The following is a 23,069-nucleotide window of genomic DNA, read 5'->3' as shown; positions in this document are numbered from 1 at the left end:
CGCCGAAAGTTATCAAATTCGCAATATTTATCGGATATCAAATCGTTTGTGACTACCGATAATCGACGTAACGACATGTCGTTCACGCCGTCAAATCGTTTGGTCACTAATCGCCATCAATCACAACAACATTATCGAAGCCATCGCATTATGAACCGATTTTCAACGACGCCCATCAATCCATCAGCGGATGGATACGTTTCAAGTGTTCATAGACCGTCCATTTGGCCGTACAAATTGGCAAACATTCACCCGATACGTCCGCACCGTATAGACGCTGGCCTTCGCGGTCGGGGAATTGTCGACCAGATGTCGACAGTTATGCACTTTAATCGACACTAATATATCGTATATAAGATAACGTTATTATATCGTATTTTTCAGTTATTATAATTCAATCGTTTTTACGTAATATTAAATAAACATTAAATTTATTAATTGTTTCGTTTTTATTACGCAATTGTCGGCTAACTGGCCGACAATATAATATAAAATAATTTATAAGACATTATTAATTGTAACCAAAAAAATTTATTAATATATTTAATATTCTATAATTGTTTGACAAAAATATTTTTTTAGCAATTTATTAATTGTTAATTAAATTATTATTATTATTATTATTATTGACATTATTTTTGTTATTGAATTGTTATGATATATGTAAGCAATGTGATTGATTGAACAATACTTGAAATATAAAATTATATTTTTTAAATAAATAAAATAAAATGTGATTTATTAAATGATAATTTTATTATTATTTTATTAATTTTATAAAATAAAATCAAAGAAATAAATTGTGTGAAAAACTAACATACAGTATATATACTGTATATATATATATATATATATATAGGTATATAAGTTTTAAATTTTTAAATTACTAATATATTGCACTATTTTTTTTATTGAAATAATTATTTTTATTAGAAAAATTGATAAAATATAAATATATTTATAACAAAATAATTCAAAGTTTCAATTAATTATTAATTTTAAGTATAAAAAAAACTAAATTTTTAATACTATATATTTTCAATAAATTTAGTAGTGTTTGTATATATATATATATATATATATATATATATAATACAATAATAATAATATATAACGCAATATATATATATATATATAATTTTTTTCATTTAGTTGTTTGTACGATAAAAAATGAAAACACAAACTCCCAAAACTCTGGTTCACTATTCCTATCATCGACTCTAAGCTCCCGTTCCTTGTCTTTAAGTTCTAGTAGTCTATAAAAAATCATTAGATTACCAGTAAATAGTCGATAATCAATAGACCAGTCCTGATATTGGGCTAAAATTTCAGCACAAGTAGGCCTTAAATTTCGTTTAACACCAGTTGTCTGACGTATTATATCCAATAGTTTCAAATATTTTGCAGACCAACCGCACGATTTGTATTTATTATATTTACTTAAAAAAAATTAATTATTTTTAAAAATTTAATTTATATATAAATAAAATAAAAAAAAACAATTAATAAGATCCACACTAACTAACCAATTGATATTTGTTTCAAACATATCCTCAATAGTAATACCAATACTATAGATATCTGATTTTGTATCGTATAATTGTCGGGCCTTGACTTCTGGGGCCATATATTTAGGTGTTCCCAAACCATTAGTATGCAACTGGCCATTTGATTGATGGACAGTCATAAAACCATAATCGCATAGTTTAACAAAACGGCCGTTTTGTATGCTATGGGTTATCAATATATTTTCCGGTTTCAGATCCCTATGAATAACTGATAATTCATGCAAACCATTGACACATTCTAGTAGTTCGCGTAATAATTCACAGGTAATAAAATATTCGATACAATCCATAGGCTGTCCACTGAATGGTTGTCTACTGAATACCTGTGCTTTCAGTTTGATAGCCTCTTTCAACGACATTATACAGAATTCCATTGCTATATAGATTTTATTTGAATGTAAACAACTGCCATAATATTTGACTAAATATGGCGACACTAGTGATGTTAACGAATCAATTTCTTTCGTAAATCTATTTATAATATCTTTATCTAAAAAAAAATAAATATTATTAGTTTAAATAATACTATTCGTGTCCAAAAAATAGTAATTTTTATTATTTATTATATATATATATATATATATATATATATATATATATCATTATACCTGATATATCAATGATTTTTATTGCCTGAMTATTTTTATCCAACTTTTGTCTACATTTATATACCGATCCGAAACCTCCTGAACCMAGTTTTCGTAAATAATCGAAACAAATCTCATAAAAGTTATATCTATTATCTATTTTAGTGATTAATAATTTTTTTTAAAAAAATTAAATATATATATATATATATAAWATAATAATTTAATATAACTTACTTCTGCTATAAAGTTTGCTAATAGTTTGGCAGTCAGTATTAATTTTAGTTAAAATTAATTTTAGATAATCGAGTACTTGTTTATCAAATTTATATCTAGATTTTGAAATCAGTTTATTAATTATCTGGTATTTAGTKATAGAAAATTCAAAATAATTTTTGTAATTTTGTTGATATTTTTGTGCATTTTTCAATTCATAGACAATAGTCTTATTATTATTATTATGAATTGTTTTACACATAAAAATATGTTCATTACATTTATTCGATGTAATTGATTGAATATTTGAAAATTGTTGACAATTACCAATTGGTTTAGGTATCGGCTGTTATATCTATTTGACCAGTAATTTCATTAGTATAAACACCGCAATAGTAGACTTTATTTTCCAGTTCACTAATAAAATATGTATTACCACTGCCTGATTGTATRGATGTAATGCCCGATAAATTGCTAATCAATTGCGGTCTACATATTCTAGTAGTAATAGGAGTAATACTGTTACTATTAGTTAACAGACCTAACTGTTTGAAATCATTTTCACCCCAACTAAACACCTGTCCATCGTTTGTCAATGCAAACGATGAATGATCGCAACAGTAAACAGATTTTTATTGAATAATTGCCACCGAATTCAATCGGTTCGGGACTAGCAATGGCATCACACGTCAATTATCGGCTACCGATTTGACCAAACATATTGTTACCCCAACCGTACACTTGATTACTGACATCAATCAATACTAATGTATGATAGGAACCGCAACTAATACTACTAATTGTTTTGTTATTATCATTAATTTCTAGTCTAATCGGTCGGATAAGTATGTCTTTGTTGTAACCGATACCCAGATGTCCTAAACCATTGCGACCGCAAACATATAAATAATGATTACAATCGTGAAATATTGTAATTTCTTGGCCATTGATTATATTTCTAATCCGTTTATGTCTTAATTCTTCAATTTCTTGCGGTTGACTTACATACCGGTTGTGTCCGAAACCCAGCGATCCGTAAGCATTAGCACCCAATCCATAGACCCGATCGTCGTTAGTAACAAACAACATATTAATACCCAATTCATCGTCAAATACATAAAAGTTTGTAATTATTTTAATCCARTCATTTGATGTCATTATTGATGTCATTATTTTAATAAACAAATTAATTTTAATCAATTAATTAGCAAAAAATAATGTATTAATATTAATATATTGTTTAATTATTTTTTTTTAATAAAAAAATAATGAATCACTTAATACAAGATAGACTAGTGTATAGTAATAACATAATAAAATGCATTGAATCAATGTTTATTARTTCATTTAAAATATGTATGWAAAATATATATTAAATTACATTTATTAGTAAATAAAAATTAACACATAAATTACACTTTTTATTAGAAATTTTTTTATCAACATTTTTATGTTGATTTTAATTGACATACAGTATATATATATATTATTTATGCAATTGCAAATATTGTAAATAAATATATATTGTAATATAGTTATGAGATTTTTGATAATTTAATTTTTACCATTATAATAATACAGTACTTGTTTATAATTGTTTTAAATTATTTATTTATTATAGCTATTATTAAATTTAAAAAAAATCATTTTTACATTTATATACTGATTGCACTAATAAAAGAAATCATTATTTAAAAATCTTTATATTTGTTTAATTTACTTTATTATTATTATATTTAAAATAAAKTAAAATTATATACAGTTTATATATGTRYTTAAATGAMAATAAATACTAATTTAACTAAATATTTGTCTGTTAATTAGTAAATAATATGTMAACTATTGAATAAAGATAGTTTAGATAATATAAAACAAATAAATATAATTTAATTTATGATTAAATTAAATTATATAAAAATAATTTTAAATAAATTATTTCAATAAGTWATTAAGTTGAAAAAAATATATAGATTTCGTTTATAKATAAATAAATACATCAATAGATTTTATTWAAATTAAAATTATAATTATTGTACAATTTTTAATTAATAATAATTATAATAACATTTCTACAAATTATTATCACTTTTTTTTGGAAAACAAATATATCAATCAAATACAAAAAATATTTAACAAAATACAATATAAATATATATATAATTTTAAACAAATATTCAACTATACTATCAAAAAAAAAATTGTTAACAATTGTGGTGTGAAAAACATTGATAGATATATAAATATATATGAAAACACATTTTTTTTGGTTTTTTTTTGTTGTAATACAATTGGTGTTTACATTGTTTGATATAAGTTTTTGTCACAGAATATTCTGTTATTATTATTATTAGATATTATTCTCATTATTATTAYAATTATTGTTGATATTTGTATTTAATTGATTGCCATCATTGAAACTATGGCTGACAACAATCAATGACTGATTGTTGACATCACTGCCGTCCATCAGCTTCGGCAGCGGCGGCGGCGGCGGCGGCGGTAGTGTTGCCGAGGAGTTGGCCATCAAATTGGTYTCCGATTGACTATAATCGGTGGTCGCCGAGTGGTGCGGTACTAACTGGCCACTGGTCGCCGATGTCGTCATCATCATAACCATYGACGACGATATCAAGGATGTACTGGCAATTGTCTCGTTGGACATACCATCGCATGACATACCGTTACCAATCACTAGGCCATCGCCGATACTTGTATTGCTGTTGTGGTGGTGTGGATGATGTCCGACCGTTGCTTCTMCATATCGGTGGTTACCACCGRCAGTGCCGGCAGTTTTGGTCATAAAGTTTGGCGACAATAATACAAAGTTGCTGTCAGTGCGACGTCTCTTTTGATTTTTTTTAATAATTGATGATAACATATATAGATATTTATTATTTMATTTTTTTTATTAGTTTTTAGTTTTTTTAAATTTTTTTGGGGTTTATATAAGGAATATGTAATTATAAATCTCTACTACAAAACACRTCTATTTTTTTTGATTGACACAAATATTATTATTATTTTTATTTATTTTTTTTTTAGTTAGACTGGTGTCCCACGCCATACCTGATCACCTTCGGGACCACCCCTGCCCTCCAAGTATTCTTGATATTGAGAGTAAATACACAAAATACAGTATATCTATAATATATATATATAAACAAAAAAAATCAAAAAAAATATTAATTGAGAAAATAAAACAAAAATATTAGTATAAAGTATTAATAAAAAAACAATATTTATAAGTAAGTAATTATTTTTTTTTGCTTAATTAACATATTATTTAGTTATTTTTCTTTAAATAAAAAACATGTTGTCATAAATCTATCTAATTATTTACTATAATTTTATTAAATTATTTTAAAAACTATTTATATATTGTATAAAAATAAAGTAGACTATCTACACTGTATATATCATTAATAACCTAGATAATAATAATAACATAAATAAWCTAGTGTAAAACTATTTTTTTAAATGAAAATTTACTATCAAAATAATTATATACTATWTTTTATAATAAAAAACTTTWACTGTATATATATATATATATATATATATATATATATATATATATATACTGTTCGAATGCAAAACTATTTTCGCTTTATTTGCATATTATTAAATTTTATATAATTAAAAAACTATTATATTTTTATTAATTATATAATCGTAATTTAATTCTCAATCATATCTTCATTTGTATATATCGACTAACAACTTAAAACTCATTGACACCGATTTTGACCACTTTCCGATTTTTGAATAATATTAATAAAACATAAATACAAAGCAATATTTGCTGTATAAAATGATATCAACCATTTTAATTCATGGTATAAATCCATTGAAATTTTAAATTAAAATAATTGTTACCATATTTTGATATGCTTTTCCTATTGGTAATAGTTAAATTTAAATAGAACCTAATTAAATGTCACATATATTTAGCCTATAATTTTTTAAAAATTAATCAATCAAAACATACTATCTCTTATATTAATTTTCTTTATTGGATTTATCTAAATTATTTCTATATATATATATAATTTTAAGTTTGAATGGTTTTCCAGAACTTTCTTAACAATCTTTCATTTTTATTATTTTTATAATATAAGAGATTTTTAAGGCTTTAGAATAAGCATTATTAAAATCATGATTATAACTTGACACTTTATAATTAATACTAGACTATAACTAAATAAATATTTTTCTAGACACACAACAACAACAAAAAAACACTCAAAAWTATTAAGTTTTATATTTTTTATTTTGTAGTCATGTAATGATATATTTATATTTGTTTATATATATATATATATATATATATATATATATATATGAAAAATTAAATTAAATAAAATTGTAACTGTTTATTTATTTTAAAAGTTTAAAGTCAATTATTYTTGTAAAGATTTTTTTWTATAAACCAAACAAACACAGTATATATATATTTTTAATTTATATTTTTTTTTGTTTATTGTTTGTTATTAATATGGCTAAACTAAATATTTATTTATTTATTTTTTAATTATATAATACATACGTTGATAATACAAATAGATATATCTGTTGAAAACAATATCCAAACAAAAGCGTCAAAAATCTATAAATACAGTCAAACAATATTAATATTAAYAATTATAACAATATTAACAAATAGTAAAAAATAACTTTTTTTTAATTAATAATTTTTTTTAAAAACAAATCTATTTATAATAATTTTCAAAAAATCCTACCGTTTCCTTATCATTGATGAATACACAACACAATGTTAGATCAAGTGATGTAGTGATGGATACGGCTATCAACCAGGGTATCAACATTTTCCGGTTATCCTATTATTATAGTTATTATTGAATTAATATATCATATTATTATTAATTGGCTTATTATATTAATATAATAAATAAATTTATTATTATTATTATTATTTATAATTAACTACAATATTATATATATATATATATATTATACATACCACACATAATCCAACCAATAATAATACCGATGCCATAACACATAGTCCGGAAAATAATAGCAATAATATGCTTATTATGAATAGTACTGTCCATTGATGATGAAGTATAGGAACGGTAGATATAAATAATAAAAATGATAATAAAGTTATTAACTATCAAATAAATTGGTTAGATTTACTGCAATCTATTGTTATATATATATATATTGATATATAATTGTGTGTGTGTGTGTGTGTGTGTGTGTGGGTGTTTTTTATTTTTTTTTTATTTAAATAAATATTTATAAGTAATAATTAATTGAATAATTAAAAGATAATAATAAATAAATAATATTACTAATATAAATATTGCTGCTTGGATAATAATTTTATTATCAAATGATTAATAATTTTTATATTTAATTATTAATACTTTAATGTTAATGTTAATTATAATTTTATATTTAATTATTAATACTTTAATGTTAATGTTAATTATAATTTTATATTTAATTATTAATACTTTAATGTTAATGTTAATTATAATTTTTATTATATTTATTAGCTGATTATTTTAGCATTAATTTATTTTATTATTTATTATTATTATTATTATTTGGATTCTGTATAAACAATATTTAGTATAATATTAATTAATAATAAAAAAAATTAGTCAAATAAATTGATTAAAAATAATACTCATTTTATTATATTAATTAAATATCAAACAAATATCAAACAAAAGTATTGTTTCGCCAGAAAAAAATAATTAATAACAAATTTTTTTTTTATTGCGGTTAATAAATATATAATTTATATCAATATTATTTAATACTTATACAATATATATATAATGTATATAATTTATATATTGTATATTAAGATACAATAATAATAATAATAATTGAATTTCTAAAAATTATTTATTATTAATTGTAATATACAGTAATAAATACAATAGAAAAAAATTGATTGTTTTATTATTATTATTATTTTTGTTAGTAAAAACAAAACAATACAAAAATATTAATAACATTTTATCTTCCCCTCAATTTAATCATCAATAAAAATTATAATCAAACTCAACTGATAAAACGATATATAATGTAATAATAATAATAATAATACTATTAATATAATATAATATATAAAAAAAACCCTAATCTAATCACAAATTTATTAAGTATTTATGACAATAAATATCTCTGTGATATAAGTTAGTAGTAAAATATATAAAGATATAGTATAATAATAATAATAATAATAATAATAATAATAATAATAATAATATTGTAGATAAAAAATAAAATAAAAAATAATAAATCTATCATAAAATAAAAATAAAAGTACTTCAATTTGTTGGGATGACGTTTATAAGACAGTTATTATATATTTGATAAAATAATCTTTAAATATAATATACGTTATAATACTGTATATACAATATATATATATATATATATATATATAAGTAAATGTCCGGAATTTATTTATAATTTTTTTATTATTTATATTTAATAAATATCTTAAGRAATATTTTGGTTGAAAATAAAAACAAACAAAAAATCAAGAATATTCTGTCTATTTAGTGCACAAAATCATTGATATACTTAAAACACATATCAATACATACATACACTGACACACACATGAGCTGCTTATATAAMTGCTAACTATTAAAACTCTCTCTCTCTCTCTCTCTCTCTCTCTCTCTCTCTCACTCACTCACTCACTCACTCACTCACTCACTATTAGTGCATTAAATTTTCATTTAGTTTTTATTATTATTATTATCAAATCTATTCAACACAACACACCATAACACACACACAYACACACACACACACACACACACTCACTATACATACATACATTACAAATCTATTCAACACAACACACCATAACACACACACATACATACATACACAYACACACACACACACACACACASACAKACATACACACACAATACAATAGCTTATAAATTGCTTGATTCTGTCACCAAATCATTAAATTTTTCTCTCTCTCTCTCTCTCTCTCTCTCTCTCTCTCTCTCTTTATCTATCGTTTATATCAGGAAATCAAACACAATTTCTACGCTTAAATCAATGAATTAATTTTCAGTCTCTTATGCTATGTTAGGTCTYATTGTGTTAAAGTGTGTGAATCAGCGGAAAAATATATTGAAAAAAAATAAAATAGCTATATATATGATATGATATATATATATATATATACAATATATATATATATAGTTTAGCATTAGATTTGACAAAATAATAATAATAATACTGCAATAATTTTAGGGTTTTATCAAAAAATCTTATATAATATATATATATATATTAAAAATAATGTGYTAAAAATAAAATTATGCATTTGTTTTATATAATATATATTATATATATATATATAAATTTCATAWTATTTTTAAAAAGTGCTTACAAATGTAATTCATAAAATTATAGTTATTTGAAATGTTTTTATTTTTTGTTGTTGAATATTATATATAAATTTATGTATAAACAACAGTAATAGCAATTTATTTATTATTATTATTTTTTCTTCAAAGACATATGATATATGCATAACATATAATATAACATAAATCTTATTAATAATATATWTATAATATATTCATATTTGTTGTGAAATTTTTTAAATGCATTTCTTAGCGACATTAATATCTTAAAAAAAAYTTTATTTTATTATTATTATTAGATGTAATGGCATATACTATACATACAGTATTAAAACATATAAATTTATATACAATTCATATATTATTATAGTACTGGTATACATGTTAATGTATGCAATAAGCAAAAACAAAAAAATAAATAATTTTTTTATATATTTATGTTATATAATAATAATATAATATTATTCAAAACATATATATATATATATTCAATATAAAAGTTTATATTATATAATACTTACCGGGAATATGAATGACAAGATTTATCTGATGATGAGTTATATATATATATATAATATATATAATATTAGCCATAAATTATTTGATGAAAATTTTTATTATTTTTTTTGTTATAGTTGTTGTTGTTGTCGCCGAAATAAAATTGGAAAAAAATTAATAATAATATAAAAAAAGTTGCATTAAATCTAAAATCTAAAATTTTTTTTTATTAAAATTATATATTTATTTTAGTTTTTTATATATTATATACACACATAAAAAAACTTTTAAAAGGCTTACATGAAAGGCGCCGATAGTCACAAATATTGTATAAGAAATCTATAGATAATAATAATAAATAAATAAATATAATTAGAAATTTTTTTTAATTCAAATAATATGTTTATTTATTTTTTGTTACTTAATTCAAACATAAAAGTTTTTTTTATAATATTAACTAAATAATAATAAAAATCTAATTTTGTACAATACATCTATTTTATTTAAACTAATAAAAAATATTGTATTTTGTTATTACAAATAAATAATTAAATTTTTAAGTTACTAATTTAGATTTTATATAGAAATTGAAATAATAAAAAAAATATTAGAAAATTTTTCTGTTTAAAAAATAATTTAAAAATTTTATTATACAAATTAGTTTATAAGTAGTATAGTATCTGTATATGTATTGTCAATTATTTGAAATATTTTACTTATTTTTTAAAAATAAAAAATTAAGTCTACATTTTTAAGCAATAAATATTTTTCTAATGAGAAAATAATATATATATAAAAAACTACATTATATTTTAGTATTAAACTATTATGTAGTATTTAATGTTAAATATTAATAAAAAAAATGTTGCTATAGTTTCCACTATAATAGATAATATAAATATTTTCTAAATAAGTTTTATTTTATTTATTTATTATTATTATTATTAGTTTTTTTGTATAAATATCTTATAAATTTAATTATTTCTTATATATATAYATAATATATAATATATATATAATATAAAATAACATATAAACAAACAAATTATTGTCACACGAGTGCATTATATTTAATGCATGATATAATATATGATAATATTATATAATATAACATATATAAATATAATATATATATTATATAATATAATATATATTATTTAAGGTATGATTGCTTATAAAAAAACAAATTAATAATAAAYTTTTGTTTTCATTATTATTATTATTATCCAATAGTAATAGCATTAATGTGTTGTATATCTTATTTTTTTGAATAGTTTTAAATAATATAGATTTCTAATTAAATTTAAATATATTTATTTTAACAATAAGTAAAAAATAAGAAAACTAAAATCAAATTATTTAAGTAGAAATCTTAAATATATAAAAATAAAATTTTAGTTCAAAATTTAAAAAAAAACTTAATGTTTATTTAATTTGCATATAAAATGATACACAAAATAAAAGTAAAAATAAACAAATTACTTTACTATAACTTTTATATATATATACAATGTWTATTTCAGATATTTCAATTTTTAAACATACACGAAAAAAACACATTTAATAATAAATTTAAATTTTAGTTTTTCTTTATATATATATATTATAAACAAAATAAAAAAGAAAAACATATATTAAATATTTATTTGAAAATTAAACAAACGATTTACACTAGAAATACAAATAATAATAATACAAAAAAAAACAATTTTGTCGATAAATAAATATATCAATCAAACAAACAAAAAACTTTTATTTGATTTTTGTTTTCTCAAAACATATATATATATATATAACAAGATATTTACATATATTTTACACAAAAAAAAGTGTTTATTTTTTTGTTGTTTTGTTGTTATTTTTTATTGTTGGCTGTAGTTGTTGTCACCCAATAAATAAAAAAAATATCTACATATTTATGATACAAATTCAACAACAACTACAACAACAACAACAATAAAAAATAGTTTTTTTATTGATTATGTAATAACTTGTGTTTGACATAAAATAACAACAAAAAAATATATATAACTAACAAATAAATTTTATTTCCCTCCTTTACAATAGTGTTTACAATATATATAAAAAATATAAATAAAATAATTATAAGTTTTGATGTCATTATATCAATATATATATGCATTTAAATCATATTTTTTTATATATATATAACTTATGATAAATAAGCGTTACTTTTATTGGTATTATTATTATTATTATTGTTAGATATTTTATTATGACATATAATATATTATCTATTTTATTGAACATTGAATTATATAAAGAGTATATGTTATATACATATATATTTGTATATTTATTATTAAATATAAATTATATATTTTTTTATATATAAAATATGTTTGACATTTATATGGTGTGATTTATTTCGACACATTTATTCATAATATTTATATGATATTAATGAATACACTATTTATTATATATTTTATATATATTCAATAAAATTGATTAAATTTTATAACAAGTTTATAAAATATATAAACTATTTAAATTTTATAATAATTAAAATATATTTATAAAAAAATGTTTTATAATAATTAAAAGAAACAAAACATTTTATCAATTATTAAATTTTAATTAACATAAGGATTTATATATAAATATATATAAATTTATATATTGTATATATAAATAAACAATTAATTAGAAAAATAAATTTAGGCTTAACATTGGATTTATATATGATTACGTAATACATTAAAATTAATACATTTTTGTTGTTATAACTTTAATTACTAAATGTTACCTAGCTAAAAAAAATTTTTAATCATTTATTTTTAAGCTAAAAATTATAATTGTAAACCTAATTAGCAAATATAAAGTTACAAAATATAAAATACAAAATAAAAAAATACAAAAACATATTGATATTTAAATTTTAATATATATATATAATTTGTATTTATATTTTTAATAAATAAATAAAAATAACATCTTATTAATTTCAATTTAATTAAAATAGTCTTTTTTATTATTATTAGTATTATTTATTTTTTTATTTTATTTAAAACAATTCATTAGTGTATTGGAAAAATAAAATCTAATTTATATGTTTTAATTAGTTTTCAATTTATTTATAGTGTGCTTATACTGTATTTATTATACTGTATATAAATTTATATATATATATAATTTATATTCAATATTTTATATTTATTGCCAAATAGATAATCCTATTAGTAAAATTATTATTTTTTTCTATAAAAAATAACAATAATACTAAAAATCCAAAAAAATAAGTGATTTTTATTTCTAGAAAAATAGTCATCAAAAAATATGTCAAAAGTAATAAAACATAAAATAAATGAATACTAACATATAGTTTATTAAATCATATATTTATAGATAATATAATGTATATATACTGTATATTATATATAATATTTTATAGCTGATTGTATTAAATATATATAAAATATAAAAATGTTCAATAATTAGATATTTTTTTTTTAAAAAATAATCTGGTAAAAATTTAATAAATATATTTATATATATTGAAAATAATACTAATTTTTAAAATCCTAGGATTTTTTTACTTAAAAAATTATTTTGCAATAATTTTTTTTGTTAATAAATATTTATTAATATTAGACTTTTGAAAAAAAATCCATTAAATTGGATTAAAAAATGTCTATTATTTATAAATATATGTAAATAATTTTAATAAATAATTTATAAATTAATTAATCTAAAATTTATCAGTGTAAATAAAAATAATTTAATTATATTTATTATAATAATATATAAAATTCAACTTTTGTTTACATTTAAAAATATTTTAATATAACAACAAAAATATTGACAAAATTTGTAAATAAGATTTTACTAATAATAATAATATATTTTTAAAAATTTTTATAAGTATTATATTAAGTATAATATATTAATATTTCTTTAAGCAATAAGTAAATCTTGTTTTTTATATAAAAAAAATTCAATAAAAAACAATACAAAAAAAATTTATAAAATAAATTTATGAAAATATAAGCCAGCTTATCTTTTATTTACTAATACTTTTATAATAATTTTTGTTTGTTTGTAATAGTAAAGTACACAACAATTTTTTTAAAAAAAAAGTTTTGTATAATACAGTTATAGTTATAATAATAATAATACAAATGTATAGTTAGACTATAATTGCTGAATAAACAACATTAAAATTAAGTTAATCTTGCATTAAGAGCTAATAAACAGAGAGAGAGAGAGAGAGAGAGAGAGAGAGAGAGAGAGAGAGAGAGAGAGAGAGAGAGAGAGAGAGAGAGAGAGAGAGAGAGAGAGAGAGAGAGAGTTATTATATATTTAATTAAATTAACTAAAAATTTATTTTTTGTTGTGTTTGTGCTCTCATTACAATATAATATACTCTCTGTAATGTTTCACAATAATGATTATATATATATATATATATATATATATATATATAAATTTATATAATATATATTTTTAAAATAATCTTATACTAATTAAACTAATTAAACATCAAAATAATAATCTAATTTATTAGTATTAATATTTATCATATATGTACTGTATATAAATAGCCTCAAAAAAAATCATTATTTTTCCCGGATTACTACCCTATTATCTAAATTAATTAATTAATAATTATATTAATAATCTAGATTTGTATTTTGTATTAATTACTGTAGATTTAATTTTAGTAGATAAAAGTTTATATCTCTTTTTTATATATATAAATAAAATAATGTATAAATTCAGATAAAATATTTAATAATAATAATAAGTCTTAAATAATAATGTAAATTAAAAGTCAAACATAATATAATACAGTAATAAGTATTGGAAAAAATAAATAAATAAAAATATGATATATTATTAGACATTTTAGTCAAATGAAAATAAAAGTCATATAAAATATTTATAATAATAGTTAATGGCTTTTTAAAAACCGCATAATTTATAGTTTAAAATGATTTTTTTAAAAGAGAAAATAACAAACAAACAAATAAACAAAATAAAACCAAAACATTATTAAAAAAAAATTTTATAATATATACTGATATAACAGAAAGTAATAAAATAATTTTATCTATGAAAATGAGTATAAATTTTTTATTATTGTTGTTGTTGTTATCATTACATTAAATATAATATAATATAAAACTATGGTTATTATATCCAATGGGATTTTATATTCATATAAAAAAATATTTTTTTTTAGTTATTTATCTATTTTTGTTTCATATATATATTTAAAATAATTATATATTTAAGTTATATAAAAAAAATAGTTCAAAAAAATTGTCATATATTTCATATACACATTTATATGACATATTATACATAAAACATATATACTGTATATATACTGTATTTATTTGATTATTAATTTACTTTATATTTTTTGTTTGCGTGAAACTAAAAATAAATAAATAAAAAAAATTAATGATAAATGAATTAATGGCAAACAAACAAAAAATCATTAATAATAAAAAAAACTAAACTAAATTTATATAACATATTTATATTTATAAAAAAAATAAAAAATATTAATAAATCTTAATAAGAAAATTAATTTTACAAACTATAATATCAATTACATTTTATTAATAATTTATTTTTTTTTATTTTGAATAACTTTGAATTATGATATTAATATTAATTTACTTTATAACACATGTTGCATATAGTGTATTAAAAAAACAACAACAAAATTTAAATCCAATACTATATTTAAAAAAAAACAAACATTTAAACAAACATTATTTTTTAAATTAAATATTTTTGTTGTTGTTGTTGTCAACAATCAATCATTTAAATTAATATATACAGTGTCTATGTATGTGTGTGTGTGTGTATGTAGCTATGTGTGTGTATGTATGTATGTGTGTGTATGTATGTATGTATGTATGTATGTATGTGTGTGTGTATGTAGCTATGTGTGTGTATGTATGTGTGTGTGTGTGTATGTATGTATGTGAGTGTGTGTATGTGTGTTTAGCCCACACATGCATAAACAAATAAAATATATAAAAAACATAAGACACTAAATAATTAATTGTTATATAATATTAATAAATAACTAGTATTAACATTAATTATAATGTAGTCTATGATGTTTTTTTTAACACAAATTGTTGTATACATACACACACACACACACACACACACACACACACACATAAAAAAACATTAATCAAACTAAGTGTTAGTTTATAATTAATATTTTAATACCTTTTAGTTTATTTTTTGTTTTTTAAAAAAATACGTCAATAGTGTTTACTATAAATTTTATTATAGAAAGATATTGTATTACAATATACACATTAATAGTATATAATTTGATATATTGATAATAATAATAAACAAAACTTAAACAACAACAAAAAATGTTGTTAATTAACTAAAAATATCAGTTCAAAAAAAACAATTATTTTTAATAATAAATAAATATTACTATAAAATATACATCATATATGTGTTGTGTAAATAAGAGATAAATTGTGCGAAAAAAAAAAATAAATTATAATATTTTAATTTAATTATTCATAAACTTTATGATGTGTAAGATTTATACATTTTTAAAAAAATATATATATAAAATAAAACTGTCATTTAATTAACTATATTATAAATTATAATATATGCTAATATACTGATATAATTAAAATACTAAACTTTATAAATTAAGTAAATGTTTGAAAACTACAATTTTTTATTTTTATTTTAATTATATAATATATTATTTATCACACTTTATTATAGTGTTTATTATTATTACTATTTATACTAAACACACACAGACACACTTACAATATTAGTAATAGTAATACTATATATATATATATTTATTTATAAAACTATGATATATTTTTTTAGTTAATTAAATGACATTTACTTAAATAGTAATCTCATAGTCTGTAGTTTTTTTTGTGATTGTTTTGTTTTTAATGATAAATTTAATAGATTGCAAGTGTGAATATATTAATAAATAAATTAATGAATGAATGACTGAATTTGATTTTGAGTGTAAATTATATACAGAATATTCTTATCTCTAGTTTATGTTTATTAACCTAATAATAAAAATTGCTATTAAATTAACCTAAAATTTTATATTCACTAAAATATACATATATATACATACAAAATACACACACATATACATACATACATACACACACACACACACACACACACACATACACACACACACATATACATGTTATACGTACATACAGTCATGTATTCATTTACAATATAATTATATACACTATATATATATATTAGTAAAATAACATTTAATTTACAAAATTATAAATGTCATTCAATTAAACAAAATAAGCGAGAAATAGATATACTAGTAGTGAGTGAGTGAGTGAGTGAGTGTGTGTTTTTGTATTTGTCTTATTTGTTATTTTTAGTTAAAATAAAATAAAATAAAAACACTATTTTCTTAATTAACAAAACACTGAATAATATTCTGGATTTTATTTTTATTTAGTTTAGTTTTGATTGTCTATTCATTAAAAACATTTACAGTTTTTAGTAATGTTTTTAATATTTGCGTGCATTGTTAGAGCGGGTGAGTGAGTGAGTGAGTGAGTGAGTGAGTGAGTGAGTGAGTGAGTGAGTGAGTGAGTGAGTGAGTGAGTAAATAAGTTTACTGATGGTTTGGAAAAGATGGTTTAAATTTAATTTGAAAATAATGTTTATATATATATATATATATAAATTTTATTTTAAAAGTAAAAAATTACTTAATTTTTAATTTTAAAAATTTGATTTGTCTGAAAAACATTTCAACAATTTTTATTACATATTTTTTATTATTTTTCATACAATAATAATATTAATATTTAAAAAACGTTTATTATACACTGTATTTAATAATTTATTTATATTTAATATGAGTATATAAAACAAACGTTTTATTTTTTATTTTAATCGCATTAATGAATACAGTATAACATCTCTCTCTCTCTCTCTCTCTCTCTCTCTCTCTCTCTCTCTCTCTCTCTCTCTCTCTCTCTCTCCTAACTAACCCCTCCCCACCCCATGGGTGCCCAAAAAAAACACTTGGGGGTGAAATCAATAGGAAAAAAATGCATACTATTATATGATAGTAGTATACAGTAAACTCAATTTATACATTATAAATAAATATATATATATATACAAACTATACAAATCTAATAAAATATAATAAAATAAAATAAAAATACTATGTATTTGAATATTTAACATTATACTACTATTTAATAGTATAGTAAAGTATATATATATATATTATATATACTATATATTAGTTATATATATATATATACTGTATAATATATGCATGTAATGTAAATATATTAATACAATTTACATTTAACATTTCATGTTATGTTATGTATATATATATTTTTTTTTATCAATGTCTCTCTCTATTATTATTATTATTCCCATAAGATATTATACTATACATACTAACATACAAATTATATAAATGTTATTTCAATAGATATCTTCTATAATAATAATAATAATAATAATAATAATAAAAAGTTCAAACATACTGTACATTTAAATGACAAAATCTACTTAAAGATTTTTTTTTCGTTGAAAAAAAACATAAAATAACAAAAAACAATAGATATCCGGTTATTTTATTTTTACAATTTGTGATTTTTTACTTTAAGTATTATTATTATTATTTAAGAGAGAGAAAGAAAGAAAGAGAGAGAGAGAGAGAGAGAGAGAGGTTTATAAATCTATACCATTAGTGACATATAATATTTAAATGTAATATCATATTAAAGGGCAATCATTAATGTTTATGGCTTCAACTTACGATAATCTAAAATAATTTTCAATATAAATAGTTTGTATGCAATGTATGTATGTATGTATGTGTGTGTGTGTGTATGTGTGTATGTATTTTTGTGTGTGTATGTGTGTGTGTGTGCATATATGTATGTATGTATGTGTGTGTGTGTGTCTATTATTGTAAATATATATAAAGCAAACAAATTAAATTAATTTAATGACAAAACAAAAACACACACACATATACACACATGTATTGGGTGTATACTTATATATCATATATTACATAACTATAAGCCTATTGTAATTTTTATGGACAATTTAAGGTGTCATTACTATTTTTAACTGGTTATTGAATGGAAATATTATTATTAAAATTATAAATTTTAAACACAAAAAAAATTAAAGTTTTAATTATTTTATATATAATAAATAAATTTATAATATATTGTAAATATATAAAAATTATTTAGTTAATAGACTAATGTCTAGAAATTTATATATAGTATAGTAGTTTATTTACTTAAAATTAATTTGAACCAATAAATAAATATATACCTGTATATATAGATAGATACAGTATACATGTATATCATATTTACAATAACATTGCAGCTATTGTTGAATATTTTCATATTATTAATATTATTATTATTATTACAATATTATTAAGGATGACTAAATAATAATAATAATAATAATAATAATAGATAAATTTTACTTAATCATATTTTTCGTGATAAATAATACATATACTGTATATATATATATATATATATATATATATATATATATATATATATATATTATGTGTGTGTATGTCAGTTATGGGCAGAAAAAATTAATTATATTTACCGTATCTTTTATCTCTAATATAATATTAATATATAATAATAATAATAATAATATATATATATAGATATATACTGTAAGGTATAAATATATATATAAAAAAGCAATTTTGTTGGCCCCATTTATAATACGGTTATAACATGTAAACACATTAACTATTAACATATTATTTACATTATATACTATTATATATATATATATCTGATGCCAGTTAAAAAAAACTAACATTTTTTCATGAAAATTATATTATGCAATATTTAATAGTTTTATTAATATTATTATTTAATAAACTGTATTTAATGCTTATAATAATGTCTAATGTTATACAAATAGTGTTATACATTATTATGTTGCAACGAAAAAAAAAACATTAAATCAAAAAAAAAGTAATATATATTTTTCAGGTATACATTTGAATTATATTTAGTGAAAAAAAATTTAATAAATTATATTTTCAACATAAAAAATACTTATTTTTTTGTTTTGTTTAATAATAAACTTTATAATCTTTATTTATTAAAATTTTTTTTATATAACTTTTAATAAACTCTAATGGATTTTAATGGACGATAAACATATTAAGCAAACAAAATAATATGATACATACTGTACATACACACACATACATAGACACATATACATACAGACATACATACACATATATATATACACAAATACATACACACATATATACACACATACATACATACACAAATACATACACACATACATACATACATACATACACAAATACATACATACATACACACATACATACATACATACATACACACACACATACATAGACACATATACATACAGACATACATACACACATATATACACAAATACATACACACATATATACACACATACATACATACACAAATACATACACACATACATACATACATACACACATACATACACACATACATACATACATACATACATACATACATACATACATACATACATACATACATACATACATACATACATACATACATACATACATACATACATACATACAAACACACACACACACACAACCAATAATTTTTCAAACAATAACCATATTATATTGAAAACTATAAATTATTATATAAATTATTATCCTTTTTATTATTATTATCTTCAAAAACTTTATTTTTTATTTTTTTAATTACAGATAATGTGATCTATAATTTTATTTGGCATCAAAAATCAACACATGATTAATCATTTTTATTTAACAAACAATAAAAATATTATATATATATTTAATAGACACCCCTATTATATCTATTTTATTATATCTAAGTGATATATTAATATCTTTTAATAAATATGATAGTATATTATATAATCATAATAATTATGAATTTATTATTATCATAGATACTGTAGATATATGTAATTAAAAATAATAGTTATTTTTAATTATAGTTATTAATTTTTGTTGTTGTTGTTTTTATTAATTTGATATAGGTCACATGCTATATGTAAATTATCTGGCTAAAAATAGTTATTAATAGTAATTTTTAATTAATAGTAATTGGTAATTTTTCTATTTAAATATAATTATACTATAATATATTTTTATGGATGGGGCTATTATATTACAATATTATAGATACTAAAAAAAATAATAATATTCAAATCATCATAATTTTTATTTAATAATTGAATGAATTAATTAAATTTATTAAATTTTCTATTTATAAGTCAATGTATAATATTATTGTATTATTAATACAGTATTATTATACTATATATTATATATAAAATATAATACTTTAATTACATACAATTATAGATAATTTTTTTTTTATAAACAATATTATTATAAAAATAATTGATTACAAAATATTATATTTAAATTAATAATATTAATAATAATAATAAACAGTATATAACATACCAGTGTATACATAGCGCACATGAAGCTACCTGTCCTTAAAGATTTGACACCAAAACAGCACGACTTGATAATTGCCATCATTTGTATAGTTTTTTTTAATTTTTTTTTTATCGGAAAATAAAAGTTAATTAAACAAATAAATTGTCGATTTTTTTAACTTAAAAAATAAGATATTGAGAAAAGTTATAACAATTTTTTGTTATTGAAAAAAATACACAACAAAATAAAAACAGTTGGCGTTTAAATATAATCGATATTTACTTTTATTTTATTTTTTTTATTAAATAAAAAGTCACTGAAAAAAATAGTGATTTTATAGTTGTTTTTTTATTGTCAATCTTTATATACAGAATATATATATATTGATATTATATATATATAATGGATTTTATTATACCTTAAAACTATATGCATTAAAATATAAGTCAATATAAAATATATACAGAATATTCTTACACTCGCTCTCTCTAACAGTACATACAGTCTATCTATCATTCAGTCACTCACTCTCTATCTCTATCTCTACTTATTATGACTGACTTTCCCCGAGAACTGGTAGTCTAGACTGTGATATCATTTCGACTTTTAGTGAGAAACATAGAGTGGGTGAGAGAGAGAGAGAGAGAGAGAGTTAGTGAGAATATACCAGACACTGAGTGAGTGTGTGTGTGTGTGTGACTGAGTTTCGAGAGAGAGTGAGTGAGAGCACCGTTAGATTTTTAAGCTAACAGTGCTCCTGAGTGTGTGTGTGTGTGTGTGTGTGTGTGTGTGTGTGTGTGTGTGTGTGTGTGTGTGTGTGACTATACTAAGCTATTTAAGATTGGCATATACAATACATGCTATTAAATAATCAGCATTTTTCTATACTTATATATATATACAATATATATTGTATTGTATATACAGTTGAGTGAAAGTGTATGTGCCGTCGACACGACACTACAGTATTAGGCAGACAACTGTATAAATATATATATATATATTCAATATATATACTATACTAGACTCACACACACACACACACACACACACACACACACACACACACACATAAAAAACAACTATCAAATACAAAATATACAGTTATTTTTTTTATTTGAAACCGATTTTTGTTGTTTTATTTTTTTTATTATATATATAATATATATTTTCTAATGTTATTTTGATTTTGTTGTTGTTTTTTCCCAATTTTTTTATTTTGTTATAAAAAACTACTAATAGATTCTGCGCTCAGTTATCATTGTTATGTAATAACTGTGCGTTTTTA

At 19.2% G+C, this 23,069-nt stretch overlaps 2 protein-coding genes across 2 annotated transcripts; both read right to left on the bottom strand.

Annotated features, from left to right (window-relative positions):
- Positions 1-1,144: 1,144 nt before the first annotated feature.
- On the bottom strand, positions 1,145-2,038 carry LOC128957046 (serine/threonine-protein kinase cst-1-like; the record flags this gene model as incomplete). Its single annotated transcript, XM_054302763.1, has 2 exons — positions 1,145-1,439; positions 1,527-2,038. Coding segments are annotated over 2 exons (807 nt in total), but the record flags the coding sequence as incomplete, so codon positions are not given.
- Positions 2,039-4,718: 2,680 nt separating this feature from the next.
- LOC128957045 (probable serine/threonine-protein kinase MARK-A) lies at positions 4,719-21,880 on the bottom strand. Its single transcript, XM_054302762.1, has 8 exons — positions 21,803-21,880; positions 10,552-10,590; positions 10,275-10,299; positions 7,353-7,438; positions 7,111-7,209; positions 6,918-6,977; positions 5,438-5,512; positions 4,719-5,216 (listed from the first exon to the last, which is right to left on the bottom strand). Exons 1-8 carry the CDS (start codon positions 21,878-21,880, stop codon positions 4,719-4,721), a joined length of 960 nt encoding a protein of 319 aa, XP_054158737.1.
- Between the last annotated feature and the right edge of the window lie 1,189 nt (positions 21,881-23,069).

The sequence above is a fragment of the Oppia nitens genome, unplaced genomic scaffold (genome assembly GCF_028296485.1).
Source record: "Oppia nitens isolate AA-2021 unplaced genomic scaffold, nextdenovo-longstitch-racon4-pilon3 scaffold35_pilon_pilon_pilon, whole genome shotgun sequence".
Taxonomy (NCBI): Eukaryota; Metazoa; Arthropoda; class Arachnida; order Sarcoptiformes; family Oppiidae; genus Oppia; species Oppia nitens.
Note: the sequence above shows the minus strand (reverse complement) of the source record. Positions and strands in the feature narration are given on the sequence as shown.